At 29.4% G+C, this 23,428-nt stretch overlaps 2 protein-coding genes and 1 long non-coding RNA gene across 5 annotated transcripts; 1 reads left to right on the forward strand and 2 right to left on the reverse strand.

The window, feature by feature from the left end:
* Positions 1 to 969: 969 nt before the first annotated feature.
* Positions 970 to 2,513, reverse strand: LOC108841332 (uncharacterized). 3 transcript variants are annotated; one of them, XR_001948104.2, is made up of 6 exons: positions 2,018 to 2,513; positions 1,795 to 1,941; positions 1,536 to 1,696; positions 1,368 to 1,448; positions 1,218 to 1,294; positions 970 to 1,125 (listed from the first exon to the last, which is right to left on the reverse strand). It is a non-coding gene; the product is annotated as an uncharacterized LOC108841332 (long non-coding RNA). The 3 variants fall into 3 exon arrangements; XR_008937966.1 differs by having other exon boundaries at positions 1,420 to 1,448; positions 1,536 to 1,941; XR_008937964.1 differs by having other exon boundaries at positions 1,536 to 1,941.
* Positions 2,514 to 17,746: 15,233 nt separating this feature from the next.
* On the forward strand, positions 17,747 to 18,920 carry LOC130507888 (uncharacterized). Its single transcript, XM_057002608.1, has 2 exons — positions 17,747 to 17,975; positions 18,547 to 18,920. Exons 1-2 carry the CDS (start codon positions 17,778 to 17,780, stop codon positions 18,892 to 18,894), a joined length of 546 nt encoding a protein of 181 aa, XP_056858588.1. The 5' UTR covers positions 17,747 to 17,777; the 3' UTR covers positions 18,895 to 18,920.
* A 1,747-nt stretch (positions 18,921 to 20,667) lies between these two features.
* Positions 20,668 to 21,567, reverse strand: LOC108840911 (uncharacterized). The gene has a single exon (XM_018613713.2). The coding sequence runs from the start codon at positions 21,235 to 21,237 to the stop codon at positions 20,953 to 20,955; it is 285 nt and encodes a 94-aa protein (XP_018469215.1). The 5' UTR covers positions 21,238 to 21,567; the 3' UTR covers positions 20,668 to 20,952.
* Positions 21,568 to 23,428: the final 1,861 nt, after the last annotated feature.

Below are 23,428 nucleotides of genomic sequence, written 5' to 3' on the forward strand. Positions count from 1 at the left end.
TCTTAATTTTATGTAGCTCTCACTAAATTTTGGTCTCTAATACGATTTTTCTTACTGTCATTTTATTTTATTACATGTATATTTTTGATTTAAGAAAAAACTGGAGCCTTTAAATAACGGGGATCTAAGGTCCATGTTTCAAATGGCTCTCTTCAGGGACGCCCCTATTGTGAAGACATATAACCGATATTGAATACTATTTCCTTATTATTGGTTTTGATCACCAATTATCTCATTTTCTCTTCGCAATATGTCTTGCTTACGTTACAAAAGGAAAACATTTGCAAGTTAAGTAGCTTTGAAAATGGTTTATTATATTTGTGTGGGTGGATGGGTCACTTTTCAATGAAAACCAACACGCCTGCCACATTTTAGTTTCTTAAAATCGGAGTGAAAAGTGTTCTGGATAGTTATGTGGGTAAGGATACAATATGGTTTGATCGGATTAAACTCGATTCAATAATATAGAAATTTAAAAATAAAGATAGTAAATATAATACATAATTAACATATTATACATATCATATATAATAAATTATACATATAAACTATTTTTTATGTGGTTAGTTTATATATTTTTGATAGTTTTAATATTTTATAAAGTTCAATAACTTTGAGATCCAATCATACTACTTGACCGGTTCATCTTCTAACCAGTTATTAAATCTAACATTTTACATGATTGTTTATGGTTGAACTTGATATTACCATATGGTCGGTCCGGTTTTAAAACATTACAACTTTGCATATATCTAGGTATTTCTTTGGTTAAAGGATGATAAAATCTAACATGGAATCTAATTTAAGATCAAAATAAACATAAAAAGGATACTTTGATAAATACCCTATTTATTATTTAATTTTTGAAATTCCACCTTCCCTTTTCTTTTTGAAAAATACCCTTTTTAATATGTGCTAACTGGTAAGACATTTTAGTCCTAATTTTAATAACAATTAAAAACTATGAAGAGCTAAATTTTATATTTGAATATATTATTGTTTGAAATTGAAATATGTTTGAGATACATACAAAATAGTATATAATAGTTTCAACTGATCTGCCTAAAACTTCAACCACTGCATTGTAGACCACATCATCCTCCACAGAAACTTGATTCATGTAACCTGAGATCATCGATATAGAACATACAACTTATCATCTTTCATTATTTCAAACAGTCTTGTTTTTGTGAATGAATCAAGTAGAGAATTATTACTACTCCTTAATCTCAAGGTCATCATCAAACGGCAGAGAATTTGATGATGATGAGATGTTTTAATCTTTCTTCCCGCTCTGCAAGTCATTAGCAAAAGTCAGTAACTCAACACTTCTGTCTTGCTGCAGAAACATTCAATATTTAACTCACCAATTCTAAGGTGAAAAGGGGGTAAGAAGATAACTTTGATATTCTCACTTACTCTATATATTCTTCTTTGTCGATAAAAACCTGAAAGAAGTAACAAGTGACTGGAGGTAAGTAATAATTTGCAGAGGTGAAATGGTTTCATTTTGGACGTTAGCACATAGAAAAAACCTTGTGTTGTCCAGTTTCCAGTTAAGGAATTATTTTCTTCGTTCCTCTGTGTGCTGCCTCAAGCATGAGATAAGAACCAAACTCTGGTTTGACTTGTCTGACTCTGGTTGGTTCTCTGATCTAGTGTCCATGTAGATAGGTAAATGTGCCTTAAAAATGAGCTGCACATATCATAGTGAATTGCACAAAAAGTTAGAGTTTTGAAGTATGTATATGTTTAAAGGTTAAAACAGCAGAGAAATGCATAAGCATGACTGACTCAGCTTAGGATCTTTGGCTTGTGAGCCTAATGCTTGTCTTCTTGAGTCGGTGCTTCCAAGCTAGCTAATAAAGTTTCAGTCAATGGCTGTATGGAATCAGAGGCAACACGTTCTCTGTCAATCTCCAGATTTTTCAGCTTCTCCTTCTGTAAAGATCATTACCAATTGACCCAACAATGACTACTTAAAATTTATTGACTACTTACCAAAAAAAAAGCTTACATATTTTGAAAAGCTTTTAGCTTTTCTGCATAGCTTCATGCTACACACAAAATCATTCTCAATGATAAGAAGTGATCAGTATTGATCAGCAGGGGGCCGTAACACAAACAAACCCCGAAACCACCAAGTGATGTCCTCCCTCCAAGTGATTTCCTTCTGCTGCCATTAATGGCTGAAGCTGCGGCCATGGAAATTTTCTTATCTTCAACGGTGGCGTTTCTCTTATGCGTAATACCCATCAGCCCTCTGTTTTTTCTCTCCGCACTCGCCGATATGCTTCCTCTTATGGAAGAAGCTGACCGGAGGAAACAGAGGCGGTTTTTCTTACACGGCATTTTCGAGTTAGCTGACTGCCGATTTTCCTGACAAATTATGGTGAAAAAATCATGTACCAACTGAGCCAATGAAAAACACGACGAAAGTATCAGCGGATTAGGGTTCGTCTTCTTCTCAGGCGAAACTCTGATTCAATCGTAACGTAACGGAAAAATCTTGAACCGATGTGGGCCAGGTAATTGCATAAAGAGATTATCTTACCTCGTAATATCACTTGTTTCTATGGCCCTACAACAACCCATTAAGAATAGTTTTCGAAAGTATGTTTTTAATGATGGGACAGGTAAGATAAAAAAAGCCAACTTTTAATAAAGTAGGCTTTTTTTATCTCTTTGGGGGAAAAATGCCATGTGGCATTTTCTTTTTAATAATTAAAATATTTTTTCAACTTAAATTTAATGAATTTTGGTATTAATTGTGAAATAAATGGGGGGAGAGGAGGTTAAACTTTTCTTTTTAATAATTAAAATATTTTCTCAACTTAAATTTAATGAATTTTGGTATTAATTGTGAAATAAATGGGGAGGGAGAGAAGGTTAAACTTTTCTATATATATACTAATAAAGTAGGTTTTTTTATCTCTTTGGGGGAAAATGCCATGTGATATTTTCTTTTTAATAATTAAACTATTTTTTCAACTTAAATTTAATAAATTTTGGTATTAATTGTGAAATAAATGGGGAGAGAGGAGATTAAACTTTTCTTTTTAATAATTAAAATATTTTCTCAACTTAAATTTAATGAATTTTGGTATTAATTGTGAAATAAATAGGGGGGAGGGGAGGTTAAACTTTTCTTGATATTACATTGTACATCAAGAGTTTGAGTTAGATGACTCCAATATAAAAAGTCTAATATCAACAGATCATATTAGTATAGAATACTTAAAATATATTAAAATATCTTTTCATTCTCAATCCAACTATTCAAACAAAACTAATTTATATGTTAATTTTAAGTATTTTGATATATGCTATTCAAGTTTATATGTAATATATTATTTTATTTATTGATTTTGATAAATTTAAAAAGATTTGTGATTTAAAGTATACTACATGAATTTTAAAATTAAAAAAATAATTTAAATGGGTTATCTTAACCCGAACCAAACCTGTAAAGATCTGAACCGAACTCGAACCAAAATTTAAAAATACCCAAATGGATCAGAAATCTTTGAACCCAAAAACTCAAAACCCGAAAAAATCCGAACTGAACCCTGAATGGGTACCCGAACGTCCATCCCTACTGATGTTATATTTAATTTAGATGCTTTCCATCCAATTAATTATTCAAACCAGTATGTACTATGTAATATATTATTTTGTTTACTGATTTTGAAAAAATTAAAATAGGACAAATCTCTAAAATATCACTTTTTAAGTTTTTATCACAAAAATAGCATTCAAAAAATAAAATGACCAAAATAGCACCTTTTTGTTTTGAAAATTTTTATTTTTATTTTTTATTTTTAAAAATTTGAATACATTCCTAAAATCCAACCCCTTAACTCTAAACCTTAAGTCTTAGATTAATTAACCCAATGGTTATAAATGCATATTTACCCTTCAATAAAACTTCTTTTGGTCATTTTCTTCCTTGTGATGCTATTTTTGTGACAAAAATTGATTTTGTGCTATTTTTGTTTTTTTCTCTTAAATATACAACATCAATTTTAAAAATTTAAAAATAATTTAAAGGGGTTATCTTAACCTGAAGCAAAGATCCGAACCGAACTCGAAACGAAATTTAAAAATACTCAAATAGGTTAGAAATCTTTGAACCCAAAAATCTAAAACCCGAATAAATCCAAACGAACCCTGAATGGGTATCCGAACGTCCATCCCTACTGATATTATATTTAATTTACATGTTTGCCATCCAATTAATTATTCAAACCAGTATGATAAATAAAATACTTTTATAGGAATATTTATTTGATTTTTTTAGAATAATTAAAATAATCTTATAATATTAGATTCGACTGCTGTGTATTTAGTGGTTAAGTACGTTTAATAAGTTGCTCATCTTAATTTATTAAATCCAAAGTAATTTATGCTGGTTAGCTTAACTGGAAATTTAGGAGTATCTTCTATACTAATAAAGTAGGTTTTTTTATCTCTTTGGGGAAAAAAATGTCATGTGGCATTTTCTTTTTAATAATTAAAATATTTTTTCAACTTAAATTTAATGAATTTTGGTATTAATTGTGAAATAAATGGGGGGGGGGGGTGAGAGGAGGTTAAACTTTTCTTTTTAATAATTAAAATATTTTCTCAACTTAAATTTAATGAATTTTGGTATTAATTGTGAAATAAATGGGGGGAGGGGAGGTTAAACTTTTCTATACTAATAAAGTAGGTTTTTTTATCTCCTTGGAAGAAAAAATGCCATGTGACATTTTCTTTTTAATAATAAAATATTTTTTCAACTTAAATTTAATGAAATTTGGTATTAATTGTGAAATAAATGGGGGGAGAGGAGGTTAAACTTTTCTTTTTAATAATTAAAATATTTTCTCAACTTAAATTTAATGTATTTTGATATTAATTGTGAAATAAATGGGGGGAGGGGAGGTTAAACTTTTCTTGATACATGTCCAAGCGTTTATAAGAGTGTTTTGAATCTGACCTAGATCCGTAATTGAACTGATAAATCTGTGACCCAATAGAAATCCAGTTTGGGTTTTATTGCAGCACTGGTTGAACCAATAGATAATTTTTATTTTTACTATTTTTAGTTTAAATTATATTTTGAAATTATTTTTTATATTCTAAATTTCTAATTAAAATTTTGAAATTTCAGTTTTATTATCGTCTTCCTCTTCTTCTACACTATAATTTACGTTTGCAAAAAAAATGAGTCATGATTGTGCTTGAGCTGCACGTCTGTAAAACAGACTGAAGCACGATGAGACTTATTATTCTCCTACACTACAATTTACTTTGGCAAGAAAGGTGAGTAAATAATTTTTTTATTTAATTTAATTTAATACAAATCATTACATTTTTTATTTACAGATCAAAAAAAAAATCATATGATCATATGAATTACAAAACAGAGTTTGGATTGTTGAAGAAGAAAAACCTGGCGAGATTGATTATAATAACTTAGAGAATGCTCTTATTGAAAAATATCCCAAAAATGATGAAGTGACAAATTTAGAAAAAAAATTGTTGGTAAGTTTTAAAATTTAGAGAAAACCAAAATTAGTTGATGTGATCTAGTGTTAGTTTATTTTTGTTATTGACAATTTATTACAATAATGTTTTAATTCTGTTTTATTTTAGATTGGAAAAATATCTTGATTTTTAAGATGTCATAATTCTTATGTTACAACTTTTTTAAATAGTCTAAACTATTTCTTAATATTTTGTATGTACACTTAAAATTCTTAACTTTAGTTTTTATATATATTTGTTTTCATAGCTAATATATTATTATATAATAAAACTAATTTATTTATTAACCCGCAATTCATCTGCGGTTAATCCAATGATCCAGTGATTAAATAAATCATTTGATTCAGTGTCCGGATCGGGTTTCAAAACATTGGTTTATAGGATTTTTTTGTATTTGATGTTGACGATGGAGAATATAGCCTCTGCAATTCTCCTTCTTTAACGCAATCGACGTAATCATTCATATAATCAATCCAAAAATCACATTCATCTCACCATCTCCTATTGAATGCTTCTTTAGTTCCTACTTTCTCAGTTTCATTGTATATGTATAGATGGTGTGAGAGTTCGGACGTTACTCCCTTTACTTTTTCCAATTCAATCATTGTCGAATTTCCAGTTTCATTGCTCTGAGTTAAAGACAAATCAGTGTAGAGATGTTCAAACTAGGCTACAACAATTTTGGCAAGCTTGAGATGTTAAGAAAGGAGAAAGATATTGGGGTTGATATGTTGTTGATTAATAGGAAGGTACACCGATTTCTTATTTCAGTTTACCAGTTAATGATCGCTTATTTTTAAAGTAGCAGTTTTCTTATGCTTCATCTCCTTTTTCAGGTGGTCATTCTACATGTGTTAATCAACTTTTCCAGGTTTAACACTTTTAAATATTTCTTGAAATAAAACTCAGTCTATGACACGAGTTTTTAAGGTTCCAACTAAAAAAACTTTTTTACGACTATTAATTTTTATTCTATTTTTATTAAATCGATTATTAACAACTACTTATGCTATTTTACTTTGAACTACATAACTTCAAACAAAATAATATATTACGGTCGCTAATCATTATAAAAAAATCAGAAAATATTTTCATTTACATATTTTCTTTACTAAGACCATATAATAAATTATAAATTTAAGTAAGAAAAAAACATATAAATCCGGCGCGTAGCGTCGGAATATCACTAGTATGTTATAAAACTCATGCAGATATGTAGTAAGTCTCCAATAAAACTCAGGGTCTTTATACAAGAAATTATTTCCTTACTTATTTTCATTTATGTTGATGTTTTCTGTTGTGTATCTAATCTATTAAAACTGAAGTACAATTTAGAATTAACCCTAAATTTTCCTCAATATTTACCTCTTTATGCCACTGGTATTAAACACAGAGTTTTACCTTTTTTGTAAACCGGCATTAATGTTTTGACGTGTGCATGATTACAAACTAATTATAAACCACATAATATCATTACTAAAACCACGTGATTACAAACCAATTATAAACCACTTGATTAAAAAATTACAAAACCATTACTAAACAATTATTAAATTATAACATTACAATTCCAATTTCCTACGTATTGTTGTATGGCATTCCTAAAACACAAAACATCGAAGCTAAATTGTTACCTGACCTCTTAGTTCATATTCGTCTACTGAATGAATAGTCAATAGAGACACTCCTACAAAGCTTTACATATGAGCAAGACATTACCGGGTTAATGAAGCCTGAAAATATAAATAGTTAGATCATAAGTTATACCATTATTAATCAAAATTTTGCAATTCAAAATCAACTCTAACTAAAAAAAATACGATTCTATCACTTTGAATAATTTAATTCAAAAACAAAATCTATTCCTATCTATCTTATTAAAACAGAATCATTATGTTGGACCTAACATTTATTTTGTAAGTTTTTAAATTAAATACACCTTCATACTTTATAGTTAAACCTACATTAAATCACTAATGTTCCTTTCTTTATACTACTATCCATGTTTCAAAACAATATACTTATTTCTTTATACTACTATCAATGTTTCCAAACAATATATTTTTATACTACTATCAATGTTTCCAAACAATACAATAATTAATCTTAGTTATTTTATATCCATCATTTTCTCTTTAAAATTTTGTAGACACGTCATAATTTCATAAGTTACAAAATAATGAATTTTAAAATTTGGATTATAAGATTACAAATTATGAAACTGTTACAATTTAAATCAAATTAGATTACATATCGGTCATCCATCAGTTCAATCGGTTAGTCTCGGGTTTTAGTGATTTTTTAATATGAATATTTTAAAAACCTAAATTAGATTGTTAGATCTCCGGATTAACCGGTATAATCACAATCGGGTTGAATTTAAAAACACTGATTTAAATGCAAAAATATTTTAAATACACAATCTTTAAAAGTTACCAAAATATTTGTTAAGTTATTAATGAAATTTTCATCGTAAAATATTCCGCGCTTCAAAAGCGCGGGTCAAGATCTAGTGTTAATTAAAGAGTGTGTATTTAAAGAGTGTGTATTTAAAGAGTGTGTATTTAAAGAGTGTGTATTTAAAATATACTGGTACTGATTTTGGTAATTTTTAAAGAGTGTGTATTTAAAGAGTGTGTATTTAAAATACACCTTCAAATAGGACTCTATTTTAATAGAGTAGATACTTTAAAGCATCGATGGTTTTAATATATGATAACTGTTATTAGTAAATACTAAGGTATATATTTAATATTAGTAGATTAAGGATAAGTGGAAATAACAGAAATGTTAATTAATAGATAAGTCCCAACATTTTCAATAGGCCCAAAAAAATTATGCCAAGGTAATTTCAAATAGGACTCTATTTTAATAGAGTAGATTTCAACTTTCTGAACCAGCAAACATTCTTCAACCAGAGTAAACATCCAAAGCAGTTTGAAATCTGCAAAGGTCAACAGTTGAAATTATACTCTTTCAAAAATTAATGTGTGACTGTAAATATTTTAGGAGGATATGCGTAGAGTGATATGCTTTTCACATTATTGGGTAAGAGGTATATATAGGTAGTTAGTAAAGAGTAGGGTAAATTCCATATAATTATTTTTGATTAAGGTGTCGTGATTTGTTAGAATTAAAAGCGAATATACTATTTGATTTTACTCCAAAACTATTGTTTGTTATAAAGTTAACAATATCACATGAATTTACGTATTTAGTATTTACTGATTAGATATTAAACGTGATTTACAAGATAAGAAACCAAAAAGAATCTTGTGGTATTTGATTGGTACCCTAATGGTTATGATTATTCTTTAAATATAGGAATAGATTTTGGAAGGTAAAACCGATTAGGAAATTAATAAGATCGTATTTTTTTTTAGATTGTTATGATGTTATGGTGATTCCTTAAATACTAGATCTTGACCCGCGCTTTTGAAGCCCGGAATATTTTACGATGAAAAATTTCATTAATAACTTAACAAATATTTTGGTAACTTTTAAAGATTGTGTATTTAAAATATTTTTGCATTTAAATCAGTGTTTTAAATTCAACCCGATTGTGATTATACCGGTTAATCCGGAGATCTAACAATCTAATTTAGGTTTTTAAAATATACATATTAAAAAAATCACTAAAACCCGAGACTAACCGATTGAACTGATGGATGACCGATATGTAATCTAATTGGATTTAAATTGTAACAGTTTCATAATTTGTAATCTTATAATCCAAATTTTAAAATTCATTATTTTGTAACTTATGAAATTATAACGTTTCTACAAAATTTTAAAGAGAAAATGATGGATATAAAATAACTAAGATTAATTATTGTATTGTTTGGAAACATTGATAGTAGTATATAAAATATATTGTTTGGAAACATTGATAGTAGTATAAAGAAATAAGTATATTGTTTGGAAACATGGATAGTAATATAAAGAAAGGAACATTAGTGATTTAATGTAGGTTTAACTATAAAGTATAAAAGTGTATTTAATTTAAAAACTTACAAAATAAATATTAGGTCCAACAGAATGTTTCTGTTTTAATAAGATAGATTTCTGTTATTTCCACTTATCCTTAATCTACTAATATTAAATATATACCTTAGTATTTACTAATAACAGTTATCATATATTAAAACCATCGATGCTTTAAAGTAAGATTGATAATTTAGAACTATACTTGGCATATCTCATTTATTGGAGATATCAATACAATACTTCTTCTCGACATATGTTTCGCATTTGTCCTATGCGTTTCAAACTTTTTCCAACTATTGTTAATCATCTCAGCATCCATTGATAGACTTATACTTCTTCAACTAAGTCTTATTCAAAATCGACATAAGACTAACTTATTAATATTGATAGACATATTTCTTTAACTAATTGATGATGACACTATCAATAGACATATTTCTCTTTCCCATTTCTTTCCCCTTATGTTTATATGGTGATATACCTACATAAGATACCATGTTACTCGATCTATTTTTAAAAATAGAACATAAATCGATAGTAAAATTAAATCAAAATATAATAAATATTTCTAACTATATTCCATTGTAATTCAAAATAAATACAGATTTAAAAAATAGAAACAGAATTAAGAATGATTATTATGGCTAATTGATCGTATTAAATCGTTAAAAAGATAAAATTTAAACAATTATAATTGATGTCACCGGAAATTATGAAAATGTAAACAATTATATTGATTGATAATTACAGTTCTGAATATACTTGGAATCTCAAAAATTATACTAATTTGTTGTTACCAAATCTAAAATATATTCGGTTATGAAATCGTAAATCTAAACAAAACAAATCCAATTCAAATTTTCATATGTTAGATATTTTAAGAAAAATCCAATTCAAATCTCTTATTAATCATTTAAGAAAAATATTGTACAAATAAAAACATAAATATGACTAAAAACAAAAATAGAGAAATAAAATTTCTAAACAAATGTAAAACAAAAAACATATCCGCCCTTGAAAGGGCGGGTAATAATCTAGTTAAATTTATGCAAAGGATGTTTGATTTTTTTTATTTCTTTCCAGATATTCATTTCAATAAGATTGATATTCAGTTGATTTCTACAAGTCTATGCATTCTCTATTGTCATTTAAAACCATCTCGAATTTAAAATAAACTGATTTTGAGGCAAGTAAAACTCAAACATCTAAACTAAAGCCAGGGTTCTTCAATCTAATAACTTATTCTACATTGTCCTACTTTTCTTTTACATTACATATTAGTTATTGACAGAGATGGTTTAACTAACCGAATTATAAGTCTGTTTTCCCGTCAAGGTAGTTGTCTTCTAGAGCAGCTTGATACTGGTACTTGGTTTTCTCCACGTCCAATACCATGCCAGATGTTTAAAAGTGTTAGTAGCATAATATGATGATTGTATCAAAAAGATATCAGATTTATAAAACTTACGAGATAATAAGTGTGCCCTTCCTTTTCTATCTAATCTATTAACACTGTTTCACATAACTCTTTGCTTCACCATATCTCTGCTTCAGCTTTACTATATCTCACTTCTGTCCCCTGTCCCTCTGTTTCTTCATAAAGAATAGTTGGTCTCCTTTACTAATACAACATGTTTTTTCAAATATGTACCCAGTTAAAAATGATAAATATCAGGCCCAGTTTAATTTATCATTCTGGGCTTTGCTAATTTAATCACCAGTTTCTTGATTTTTGTTTTGTTTTTTGGATACCTTTTATTAGTTTTTATTATTATTGTTTAATAACTCTAAAATTATAACTTTAAAATGTACTTAAAATCACAAAAAAATTATTATAATTTTATAAAAAACACACTACTAAAATTTTATAAAAAAACACAATCTAAACTTAATACTCAAATATTTTCACATTTTAATGTTTATGTTACCAAGTAAAATTAAAGTTTTACAAAAACAAAAGAATACATCATCATTTTTAAAATATGACACTGAAGAAACTGACCAAGATAGATCAATCTCAAAATCAATTAACCATGAAACAGTGACATGAAAATGTTTAACATATATTCATTTAGAACATACACCCGCACAGGCGTGCGGGTCCAAAATCTAGTTTGCTATTATCTTTGTGAGTTAAAGTCGAGTTTAAACAAACTAGTGGGACACTAACTTTAGTTCATGGAAATTAATTCCTCAAAATAAAATGAAATAAAAAGCAAAAAAAGGATACCCAATTAGATTTTAATAAACTGTCGCGAATTGTAAACACGCAAAGTTCAAAAAGCAATGTTATAACAAACTTCAAAAACAACAACGACTTCTTAAACCACCTATTGAGACAATCAGCCTGATTATGTAGATGCTCCGTAACCTCCACAAGCCAAATCAACTATTTCAACTCAGTTGATGAATACGAGTACGTCGTCGTTGCAGAATCCATGTATGAAGGGAAATGTCAAATGTGTGAGGCGGTAGTTCACCGCATATATAGTTCACTTCCAAAATACAATGTGGATGTTGAACGGACGGTCACATTCCAAGAGAACTTTCCAACTCATGGAACTTTAGGGGCACTGCATCTTACGGATTAGTGCAACATTTTACGCACTACAATAAGAAGTTATCATCCTTTCTTACTTATTTTTTGTTTTTTTTTTACTTTGTTCCTCGAGAACTAACATATGATGATTAGTAAAGCAAATAGACCTTATGGTTCAAAACTCAATCATTGCAAGCCCTCATACTGAACAACGCTGGCTTTTGGCATATAGTTCATGCTATAATCCACCCCTAAAAGGGCAGAGACGACATGTGTACTCATGCTGCTCTTTATGCATTCCCATTTCAACGAGTGTGAAAGCCGTGGGGAAACTGAACTTTACATTTTGACATGCATGGAACCTTAAGCATATTCTCCTTGTGTAGCAAAAAAAGTTCCCTACATTACTGCAATTTTTGCTCGACAACGGCTTCTGAAGACTCTTTCACAATTTTGCGACGCTTTCAAGAAACCTGATTTGTGATGCTTCCATGGCCTGAACCAGTTCATGCTTCTATCTTTTTTTTTCCCTAACCAGTTCAGAAAGATTCTTGTAGAGGATGGATGCTGGCCTTCCTTGAAAACATTGTAGAGGATGGATGCTGGCTTTGACCCTGTGGATATTGTTGACGTATCTTATGCGCTGCCCCGTCTCCTCTGGTCTATTTACATTTTTCAGTTTTCTCATGCAAACAAAATTACTGTAGGTTTCTAAACAATCTAAGAAGTTTTGCCCTGAAGCCATACTATTTATCCGGACTCTTCTGATGGCTGCTTCAGAAAAAAAGTTATCACCATTTGAGGAATCTGAGGTACATTTGTTTTTATATTGTGCCTATGACAAGAATCTCAAGATGCACATAGGCAAGTGTTGTTACTAAGCTTCTGACGAGTTGTTGTGTATCGTGTTACAGTTTTATCATTTCATGGAGCTAAGAACTCTGACTCCATTCATGTGCATACAAGACGACGTAAAATGAGGTTGCGCCATTAAACTTCTTAAACATAATGGATCAGCCAGAAGACTCTCCATATTTCAGCTCTCAGGTCTATCGTCTCTTTTGTCGTTTGGTGATGAAATAAAAGATCCCACAAACTCTTAGGGAGAAGTTAGAAGATGCCGAGGAGCATCACAAGCAACGAACACCACTAGCTATGCGTAAACAAAAGCCAGTAGCCATCAGAATGGTCAATCCCAAATTTGAAGAGAAGTAAGTCTGACTCTCTCTTCCTCCCCGTTTCATTCACTTATCTCAATTAGTTTGTACTTACAGAGACCACGCTGGGATGATCATTATAATTGGTTTATATATATTTGTTGTTGCAGCTTTGCCAAAGGCAGGGATTACGATCCAGACAAGTACCGTTCAGACGAAAAAGTTGAAGAAGAAGCTAAATGAGCGATGTGAAAGCAAAAACAGCTACGTCATGAGTGATGTGAAAGCTATTGGACAAAATAAAGAGAACAAAATACATTTGAAAAACTTCTCTTTTATTATTGACACTTTTTACAGAAGATAATATTGTCACTTATATAGATTTCTAAAGTAACCGTAAGAAACTACTCATGACTTTTCCCACAAGTCACGACTTTACAAAGCACCCGTTAAGTTTACATAGACTCTATATTAATTATGTAAATTAGACTAAATTCAATTATAAACTAACAAAAGCAAAAGAAAAGGCTGTGCACGAGCAAGAGAGGGCAGAGAAACATGGCAAGAATTTGGCTTTCCTTCAAGAGCAAGAACATGCTTTCAAATCTGGACAACTTGGTAAAGGCAAGGGCAGCAAGAAGAGAAACCGTCAGATACCAGTCAGTATCAACTACCTATTTTGTTCTTCTATTTTTTATGTTTTTTTTTCTTTTTAGACGTACCTCGCAATATTGTGTTGGATAATTGAGAAAAACTAATCTACGTTCCTAAGAATTCAAGAAAAAGAAAAAGCTTGATGCTTAAAATAACATGGTTTTTGGGGAGTGTTAGGGTTAAAACTTGTCCTTAATGCGAGCAAATAAGCTTAAATTTTTCTAATTTTTGATTTCCTGAATGACTCTAACTTCTTGATGTTCCGTCCGGGGGGTGTGTATTTCAGAACAGCTCGTTTGTAAGCTGCCTGTACGGCTGTACCTCATGTGGCAGGATAGATAAACCGCGACTAAGAGCATCTCCATTGGTGAACTCCCTCTTGGGGTTCACCTTTTCAATTTTTAATTATTAAATTTTTTAATTTTTTTTTTTGATTTTTTTTCTTAAAAAAATTTAAAAAAAATAGACCAATTGTGGGCCACCACGATATGTGGGGCCCACGCTACAGTGATGAACCTCAGGAAAGAGGGGTTCACCGGGAAGAACTTTGCAAGAGAGAGGTTCACAAGATTTGCTTATTTTAATATATTTTTTTTTGGAAAACGTGTGAATGCCCCTTAAGAGTTCTCAATGCAGATACTCTAACAGACTAACAGGAATCCCTAAACCTCGAAGCAATGATGCCATGTCAATGCAATTTAGATATTTCTATAGGCTTTGATATTCGTTTTCGTTTTATTTCCGTTATTTGGTCCATATCCATCTTGAAAATCCAAGTACTCGTTATAAGTCGTCTGGAAGTCCTATAGCGCACGACTAACAGTAAGTCTTTTCATAAGTTTTCCAGATCTGAAAACTCTGCATATCCAAAAACGTTCAAATGACATAAAATAGAGAAAATGAATGGAAGATTAGATAAATCTACCTTTATAGAACACACAAAAATACATATCTAAAATTAATAGATCTACCTTTAAATGAGTGGAAGATGAGAACCATGTGATAAAAAACCTTCAAAACAAGATAAATTAGTGAGAAAGACATGAGACAAAAACAATAAATTGATATAAAGCTTGGTGTCTATAAGTTCAAAATGATTAGAGAGAGGTTGGAGAGTTTTAGAATGATGAACATTACATTTTTGTTGCAGCCATTTGAGAGGAGTAGAAAAAATGTGTAATTTTTTTTATATAGGGAGACAAAAAAATATAATTAAATTAAATATTTTCGATTCATAAGACTTTCAAGTAAGTCTTCTGAATAGAAGACTTCCTAGACGACTTCAATATTTTTAGCGGAAAACTAAAATATTTTAGGGCGAAAATATTTGGACGACTTACATATAAGTCATCTGGTTTAAATTATTCACCAAATTACTTACAAGTTAGCCGTCTAGACCCTAAACATAATCCCTAAAATTAACTAACTAACTAAACAATTCTTAAAATAAAATTAATCTTAAAAAGTGTTTATTATACCCAGAAATAGGTAAAACTTTAATTTTTCAAAAAAACATTCAAACTTTCCAAAATCTAACCCTAATAATACATAAAATACTGCAACATATGTTGTCAAACCCTATAATAAAAAATATTATGATTAACTATTTTCACTCATCTATGTTGAAAATAATTCACTTTTATTGTATCTTAATTTATATCACTTATAACATATATTAATTACATGATTTTAATTTTTCACTTATCAAAAATTGTTTTACAAAATTTATAAATTATTTTTAATCAACTATAACAGACGACTTTCAAGTTGTCTAACCAAGACTTACTAGGCTTATAAACATAAAAACAAATTCAGTTTTTTTGTTTGGTCACAAGGGGTTCGTTGTAATTTGAATAATCTTTTGGGTTACTTTTGCATTTGATTCACGTTTAGGTACACTTTTGCATTTGATATCAAGTTGAGAGTCATATTTGAAATATTTTCCTAAAAATAATAACAATAAACTAAAATAAAACAGTGAAAAAAATAACTTCTATAATATTATTCATAATTTATGTATTAAAAATCACAAATGTAAAATATTAAATACTAAATAAAAACCAACACATGAAAAAAAAAATTCCAACACCTAAAATATATTAAATTAAATTTTATAGATAACTTTTAAAAGTTTAATATCTATATTACTTATGTATATTTTACATTTTAATTTTGGAAGATAAATATGATTAATATAAAAATTATCTTTTAAGAAGATTTGGTTTGAAATTTTAATTTTAGAAGATAAATATGATAAATATAGAAAATATATTTTTACATAAGTGAAATAGAAGTTATCCAAATATATATATAATTGTAAGTGTAAAAATAAACAAGCTCATGAGTCAACTCATGTTTATCAAAGATCGTTCATATAACTCATGATCTAATTTAAGCTCGATCAATAAACTCATTTATTAAATGACTCTAAAATATAGAAATCATGTTAATGGAAAAACGAGTTGAGCTGAGTTAACTCATGAACTATAGCTAATTTTGACACCCCCAATTGTAAGGATAATTATTTTCTTGTCGAATGAAGTTTCTACTTTTACGAAGTATTCTAAAATTCATAGAATGCGAAATCTAAACACTACTCGAACGTCTACACGAGGTAGAAATTGCATTCACGATATATTTTTCATGGTTCTACACAAGGTGCTTTCTACATATAATTTTTTGCGAAAATTAAGGAAGTTTCAGTTAATAAAATATTCTAAAATTATTCTAACTTCCTAAAACGTATTAATCGATCTGCCTTGTGAAAATATCAAAAAATGTTTTTTCCTTTTAATTAAACTTTTTTAAAAAAAAAAATCCTTTTATTAAACTTTTTAATAAAACTCAAACCTTTTTATTTTAAAGTTTCTAAAACATTTGTAAAAATAAAAATACTTTGTAAGATGTTTTTAATAAAAATAAAACTTTGTAAACTTTATAAAAATAAAAATTTATGAATTTATTTTAATAAAATACTGAATAAACTTTATAAAAATTACAAAGTTTTATTTGTTAAAAAGTTTAATCGTTTGTAAGTCTTTAGTTTTATTAAAAAAATATTAAAAATAAATATAAATTTTTAATATTTAAATTATTTTTTGCTTTTTATTTAACTTTTAAATTTGAATTAAAGTTTTAAGTTGTTTTTAATCTGTTTAATTTCATTAATCAAATATTAGCTTTGAAATTATGGAAAAGTTATACTACATGAATAACTCAAATATGATATTATACTAAAGGAAAAACCATACTGTTTTTTGTTCCGTTTTGGGAAATTTCCCTAAATTCAATTACTTATCCTATGGAATCTCAAAACATTAAACATTGTATCTAAAAGTTTAACCGACTTTTAAAAAAATTAATATCTGTTGGATTATAATTTTTGGGAAAACTATGACAGAGAACTTCGCGAAATAATTATGATGTTTAGGACAATGAATTTTTGTGGAATAATTCTCCTTTGAATGTTGAACATTAATTTTCTTAAAATAGAACTAAATACTGTATATGTAGATCATAAGATACCAATTACGGCTTGACCAAGATTGACCAAGAAAGAAAATTAAAACAATCATTACTCATTAGTGCGGACGCACAGATCCAAATCTTGATATATTTATAACTAATTAATTTAAAATTATCCTATGGAATCTCAAAACATTAAACACTGTAATCTAAAATTTTAATTTAAAAATATTTGCAAATCATAAAGACCAATTACGGTTTGACCTTGACTAAGAAAAAGAGTAAAAATAATTAAGGTGATATCCACGAGATGACTAAAGTTCCTGAAATTTATATTGTTGCCTTATATCCACAATTTTAATGTATATATAAAGACACTTAAGTAGAACAACAATATGAATACTAACAATAGAGGTTAAGGCAAAAAAATTCTCTAGCAAGTCATGACTTCTTCCTCTAATTGTTTCTTTCTTATTTCATTGGTAGTCTCGTTACTATTTTTCTTAGAATCTACTTTGAGCATGGCCTCAACAAAAGACGTTATTGATTCCATATGCAATGATTCTTTTCTCCGCCACAACAAAACGTTTTGCGTGGAAACGCTCACAGCGTATCCTCCCGTTGTCTCTGCAACTAACACGGTATATTACCATCTAATCATTTATTTTCTATCTTGATCCAGCAATTATTTTGTTTTTAATTTGATATTTCACCAAAAAAATTAAATTCAAAATATTTAAATTTCTTTGTCTATAAGTTATGGGTCTTATTGTTTTAACCGGAAACAAATAAAAACTAAGAGAAAATCCTACCAACAAATCATAAAGTAGGTAATCAACTATTTTGCAGTCTTGTGTTTTAGATTCCAGTTATCCTTTTGTTGGGAGGATATGAAAATAATGTTATGGTTTAAGATTCATGTTAATATATGAGGGTTCAAAATTTTAGTATTGGATAAACACATTTATTTTACTGGTATGAAATCTGTCATATTTGCTTATTTATTAAGTAATAATTTTATTAACTAGCGTGTTGGATAAAAAGTGTACGGAACATCATTAAGAGTTTTATTTTGTAAATGAAGCAATGTAATTGTAAATATGTAATTACTATTTTGGCAAAAAAAATTGTAGCATAACTATTATTCCTAAAAAAAACTATTATTCCTGAAAAACTACAATTCTTAATAAAACTGTGTGTTTTAATATATAGGTCAAACTTGTGAAAGCTGCAGTCGACCTTGGAATGATCCATGCTAAAAAAACGGCAAGTTTCGTGGCCGGTTTGGAAAAAGAGCCTACATTTAAGAAATATTTTAAGATGTGCAATGAATCCTATATCTCAATAGTGGGAAATTTTAGAAGTGCTCGATTAGAACTTGACGACAGTGAATCAATAGACACTGCAAGCTCTGATATCTTGGTTAGTTTGGACAATACACAAATGGTGAAGGATACAATCGGCAAGAACACTGACAAGGCCTCAAAGAGGCTCATCGAGATGACATTAGTTATGGAGGAATTCATTGCTATAGGTTTTGGAGCCGTCAACCAAATATAAGGAAATTGTTGAACTTTTCATGTGCTCAAATCCAAAAATATAACGTTTAAATTTAAAATATAAATATAAATTCTGATTAGTAAATGCAGTATATCAGCATTATTGGTAATATTAATTGTTTATGTAAAACTCGTATAAACATGCCTGTGTTATTTCTTGCTTAGTTTGCTCTCTAGCGGTTTAACATCAACTCTACAACAGAGGTTCGAAACAATAGGGGATCCCAAAAAGGAGAAACATAGAAATTAAAAAATATATATAGTGAAATGCTCAAGAAAAAATAATGTGAAGGGAATACTTTGACAGGAAAAATGTTACAAATAGATACAAATAATCCGGTTGTTTCAAAATTCCATTGATATATATCACACAAAACTATGATAGATCACGGAAAGTGGTAAGTACGTTTCTTTGTCAAAAAAAAAAAAAGTGGTAAGTACGTTACATCAAACATAAGGCTCGTTAATATGAAATACAAATATTTCTGTTCAGAATTTCTTTTTTTGTGAATTTATATGAGTGTTGGCCTCTTTCACGTAAAAGCTAAACGCATTGGTTATAAAAGTCATGCAGATATGGTTTTTTTTTTTCTTTTGAAAAAGGGCTTTCTATTAAAAACTGAAAAAGAAAATACATAAGCCCAGCAGACAGTGTTTAGAGTTAACAATTAAACCCAATAAGAGACCCGAACCCATAAGGCACAGTTAGAGATAAGACTCATCAAGGAAAAGAGAGATGAAGCTAGTAACGCCGATGGAAGTGGGAGAGTCGGATGATTTACGCGTTCTAGAGAGCAAACATCTCCGTTGAGAGCTTCACTGATGTATCACGGATCGACGCTATCCTGTTCTTGATGGGTAGCTTTAACAGAGATTTGCAAGGAGTCGATTGAACGGAAGGAGTTCCTATGGAGGCGAGAATTGCGTTCCGACCAGAAAGTGTAAATCACACTTTGCCAGGAGAGGACGATGAGAGTTTTGCGCGCCCGGGAACCGTGCTGCTGCTGCATGTCCACAAGGGTTTGATTTCATGCAGATATGTTATACGTTTCCAAGAGCTATTTCATTGCTCATTTTCATTTATGTTGTCGTTTTCTGTTGTGTACTATCTTTGTGGTACCCAGTCCCTACTTACTTAGGTGTGATTTGCTATGCTGGTTCAAGAATATACAAAGAACATTGAGTTTAAGAACTCCTCATACTTTTTTATTATTGTACTATTGAGTTTAAGAACATTGAGTTTGATTTATTACATACCAGTGGTGGAATCAGAAATTTTTTATACCAAGGTAAAAAAAGAATTCTCAAAAACATAATTTACAGACCAATGAAAAATATAAATTGTAACTTTATTTTTCAATGTTTTGTAATAAATTTAGTGAAATTATATTTTTTATGGGGTCAAATTTTATATTTTAATTGGATCAATATTTTTTCTTAAACAAAACAAATATATTTTAAAAAATAGTGCCGTCAGCTGACTCCATTTCAATTTCACTACCTCCACCCCTGCATGTAACCCAGACGTTGGTGTCACAGACTCACATGCTTGTGGACACGATGATATGTGGTCCGTGCAACAAAGAAAAACAACAAAAACAGATACTTGATGTACAAGCCAATATAGCCTTCTATCTCCCCCCAATCAACCTAACTACTGTATAAGGGGACGGGGTCGTCTTGTTCTTCTTCTTGGTACTCACATGCTTTGTAAAATCCATGGATAAAAATAAACTTTGGGAAACATTGTGCGTCATTGGACAAGGATACTTGATGCTCAATAAGAAAATATTAAAACATATTAGTGTATGTGTACATATATATATTAATAAATGATGTTAAGAAAACCAAAAGGTCGAGAGAGGACATGACGAGATCCTCAGCACCTTTGTGAAAATGTAAATCTGAATAGAGACAAACGATGAGATTATTTGAATCTAGATGGTGAAGGATTCAAATAAAATCCACGTTATAAAAAGAAAGTAACGATGACTTGATTCCAAGAACATTGTCATTGCAAGAAATAAAATAAAGCCTAAGAGATTGGAAAGAGCAAGAGTCAGCGAGAGGTGGTGGTTGGATTAGGTTGAAGCACTGAAGTAGGGACGAGTGGGGACAATAGTGGGATTGGATCTGTGCTGTTTTGACATAACGCAGACGTGGAGACGCCGGTCGTAGAAGGAGGAGCTTCCTTAGAAGGAGGAGGTCTTGGTGGTAATAAGAGAGGACATGGAGCTCGTCTCTGCAGCCGACAGCTTAGAGATCGCCGGAAAACGCAGTCGTCGTTATGAACACTCATCTCAAAACCCGGAAACGGATCTCCTTTACGCCCTGCTTCCTCCATTTTGATTCTTGTTTCTTGTTTCTTGTTTCTTGGTTCTTGGTTCTTGGTTCTTGGTTCTTGGTTCTTGGTTCTTGATTCTTGATTTTTGACTCTTGTTTCTTGATTCTTGTTTCTTGATAATAACCAAGTTTTTTGGGTGTTTGGATTTGCGATATTGATATTGATATTGGTGTTTGTTTTTTTTGTTGGCTTTCAAAATCTCTTTTTAAAGAGGAAGAAGATTGGTTGCTTAGCTTAAGGATTTCTAAAGAGTAATAAGTTGAATGGATAACAATAACAACTGATAAAATCATTTTCCAAAATAAACAAAAAGGTAAAAAAAATAGAAATCGGGTGAAAGTGTGGTGGTTGTGTGCTGTGTATTGGCTCAATATGGCAAACAGCAAAGAATCAATTAGAACTGGTCAACGGTCAAGAGTTTGGATAGGTATGATATCTAATTATATAACATCATCTATTAATATTATGTTATGTTTAGTGTGTTTTCTTTTTTTTGTATACTAGATGATAACCCGCGCCATGCGCGGGGTGAGTTTTTTAAAATATGTTGTATTGAAATATTACAATTAGAATGCATGTTGTTATCAAGATTTTTTTTTACATTTGATTTGGGGTGAACATTTGGATACCATTTGGTTCAGTTTGGTTTGGTTCGGTTCACTTATGTTTCGATTTTTTGTGAGTTCGATCCGGTTCGGATCTGCAGGTTCGGTTTGGGTTTAGACTCAGATAACTCATTTTATTTTAAAAAAATAAAATTCGTATATACTTTAAATTTTTCAAAATATAAAAAAAAATTATTTATAACATATAAATGTGTATAATGCAAGCTAAAATTCTTAAACTTAACATAAAATTTGGTTAGCTTCAATATTCGGATAAAAAATCAATAGATATTTGAAGTATTGGTATTTTGAATATCATTTAACTATTTTAATCATGTATTTTTAACTATTTGTAAATATTTTTAAGTATTTTGGACAACTTAATAACATTTTATATATTTTATATATTCTTTTAGATATTAAATTCTAAAAATAATTAATATATTTAAGTATATAAATCTGGTTTCGATATATTCGATATCCCAAATATTTCGTTTCGGATCAGGTTCCGTTCTAAAAAATATCATCTTAATAACATCTTACAATTTTTGGTAATTTATAGACGTTTTAAAAAATTTAAAATATAACATATATGAAAAATCTATTTTTTTAAAATATGTTTAAGTGATTATTTTATAATATTAATTAAAATAAAATGTAGAGGATACAAATTTTTTTATCAAATATTTTGATTTGTAATCATTAATTATCATATATACGTTAATCATATTAGGTAATTTCGTAGCTTTTATTTAAGGAAATAAACTTACGTAGATTTTATTTAAGGAAAGAATTTAAGACTACTAATTAATATGATAATTAGTTTAATAAAAAGTATAATATATATTTATATGGACCAACATATTTTTCTAAGGATTTCTGAAAATCATCCTAGTGATGACACGTGGCTACAAAACATGTTGTAATGTTCCAGGATTAATATATAGGGGATGTTAAGTTTAGTCTTATAGATGATGATTAATATTAGCATTAGGAAGGCGTTATCGTCGCTGTTGTAAACATATGGCCGCGTAGGCTGTGTATTTCTTAGCTAATTCTTCTTAAGAATACTCATCGTGTTTTAGTTAAATATATCACGTAATTTTAGATGTTTTAATATTAAATCATTCATATTAAGCGTACAATACAAAAACCATAAGGCTTATTTTGTTGTTGGGAAGATCTTACAAGTACAGATGATAAAATGATTAAGTGTAACGCTTATAAAATTAAAAATCTGAAGACAATCACTGAAACTTAAAAGGATTTCCTCTGCGATGAAGTATCCTCCACCAACACAGAACAGAAAGCTATGTATCGAGATTGAGAACAAGGGAAGAGAGATGAGTCACATGATACTAATATGTTTGTTTAGTATTTATGCTATAGTGCAAATTAAAAAAGAAATGTAACATGTAAATTTAACAATGGATGTGAAAAAAAAAGTGCGGTGTTGACATATGGAAAAAAATATTGAGTCTCGTTTGTGGTGGGGAGGTTTCACTTTTTTTGTTTGGTCTCCTCTCCATGTGACTCACGAATCTTACTACACACACATCATCGACATAGTTTCAGTAAACACGCTC

The sequence above is a fragment of the Raphanus sativus genome, chromosome 2, assembly GCF_000801105.2.
Source record: "Raphanus sativus cultivar WK10039 chromosome 2, ASM80110v3, whole genome shotgun sequence".
Taxonomy (NCBI): domain Eukaryota; kingdom Viridiplantae; phylum Streptophyta; class Magnoliopsida; order Brassicales; family Brassicaceae; genus Raphanus; species Raphanus sativus.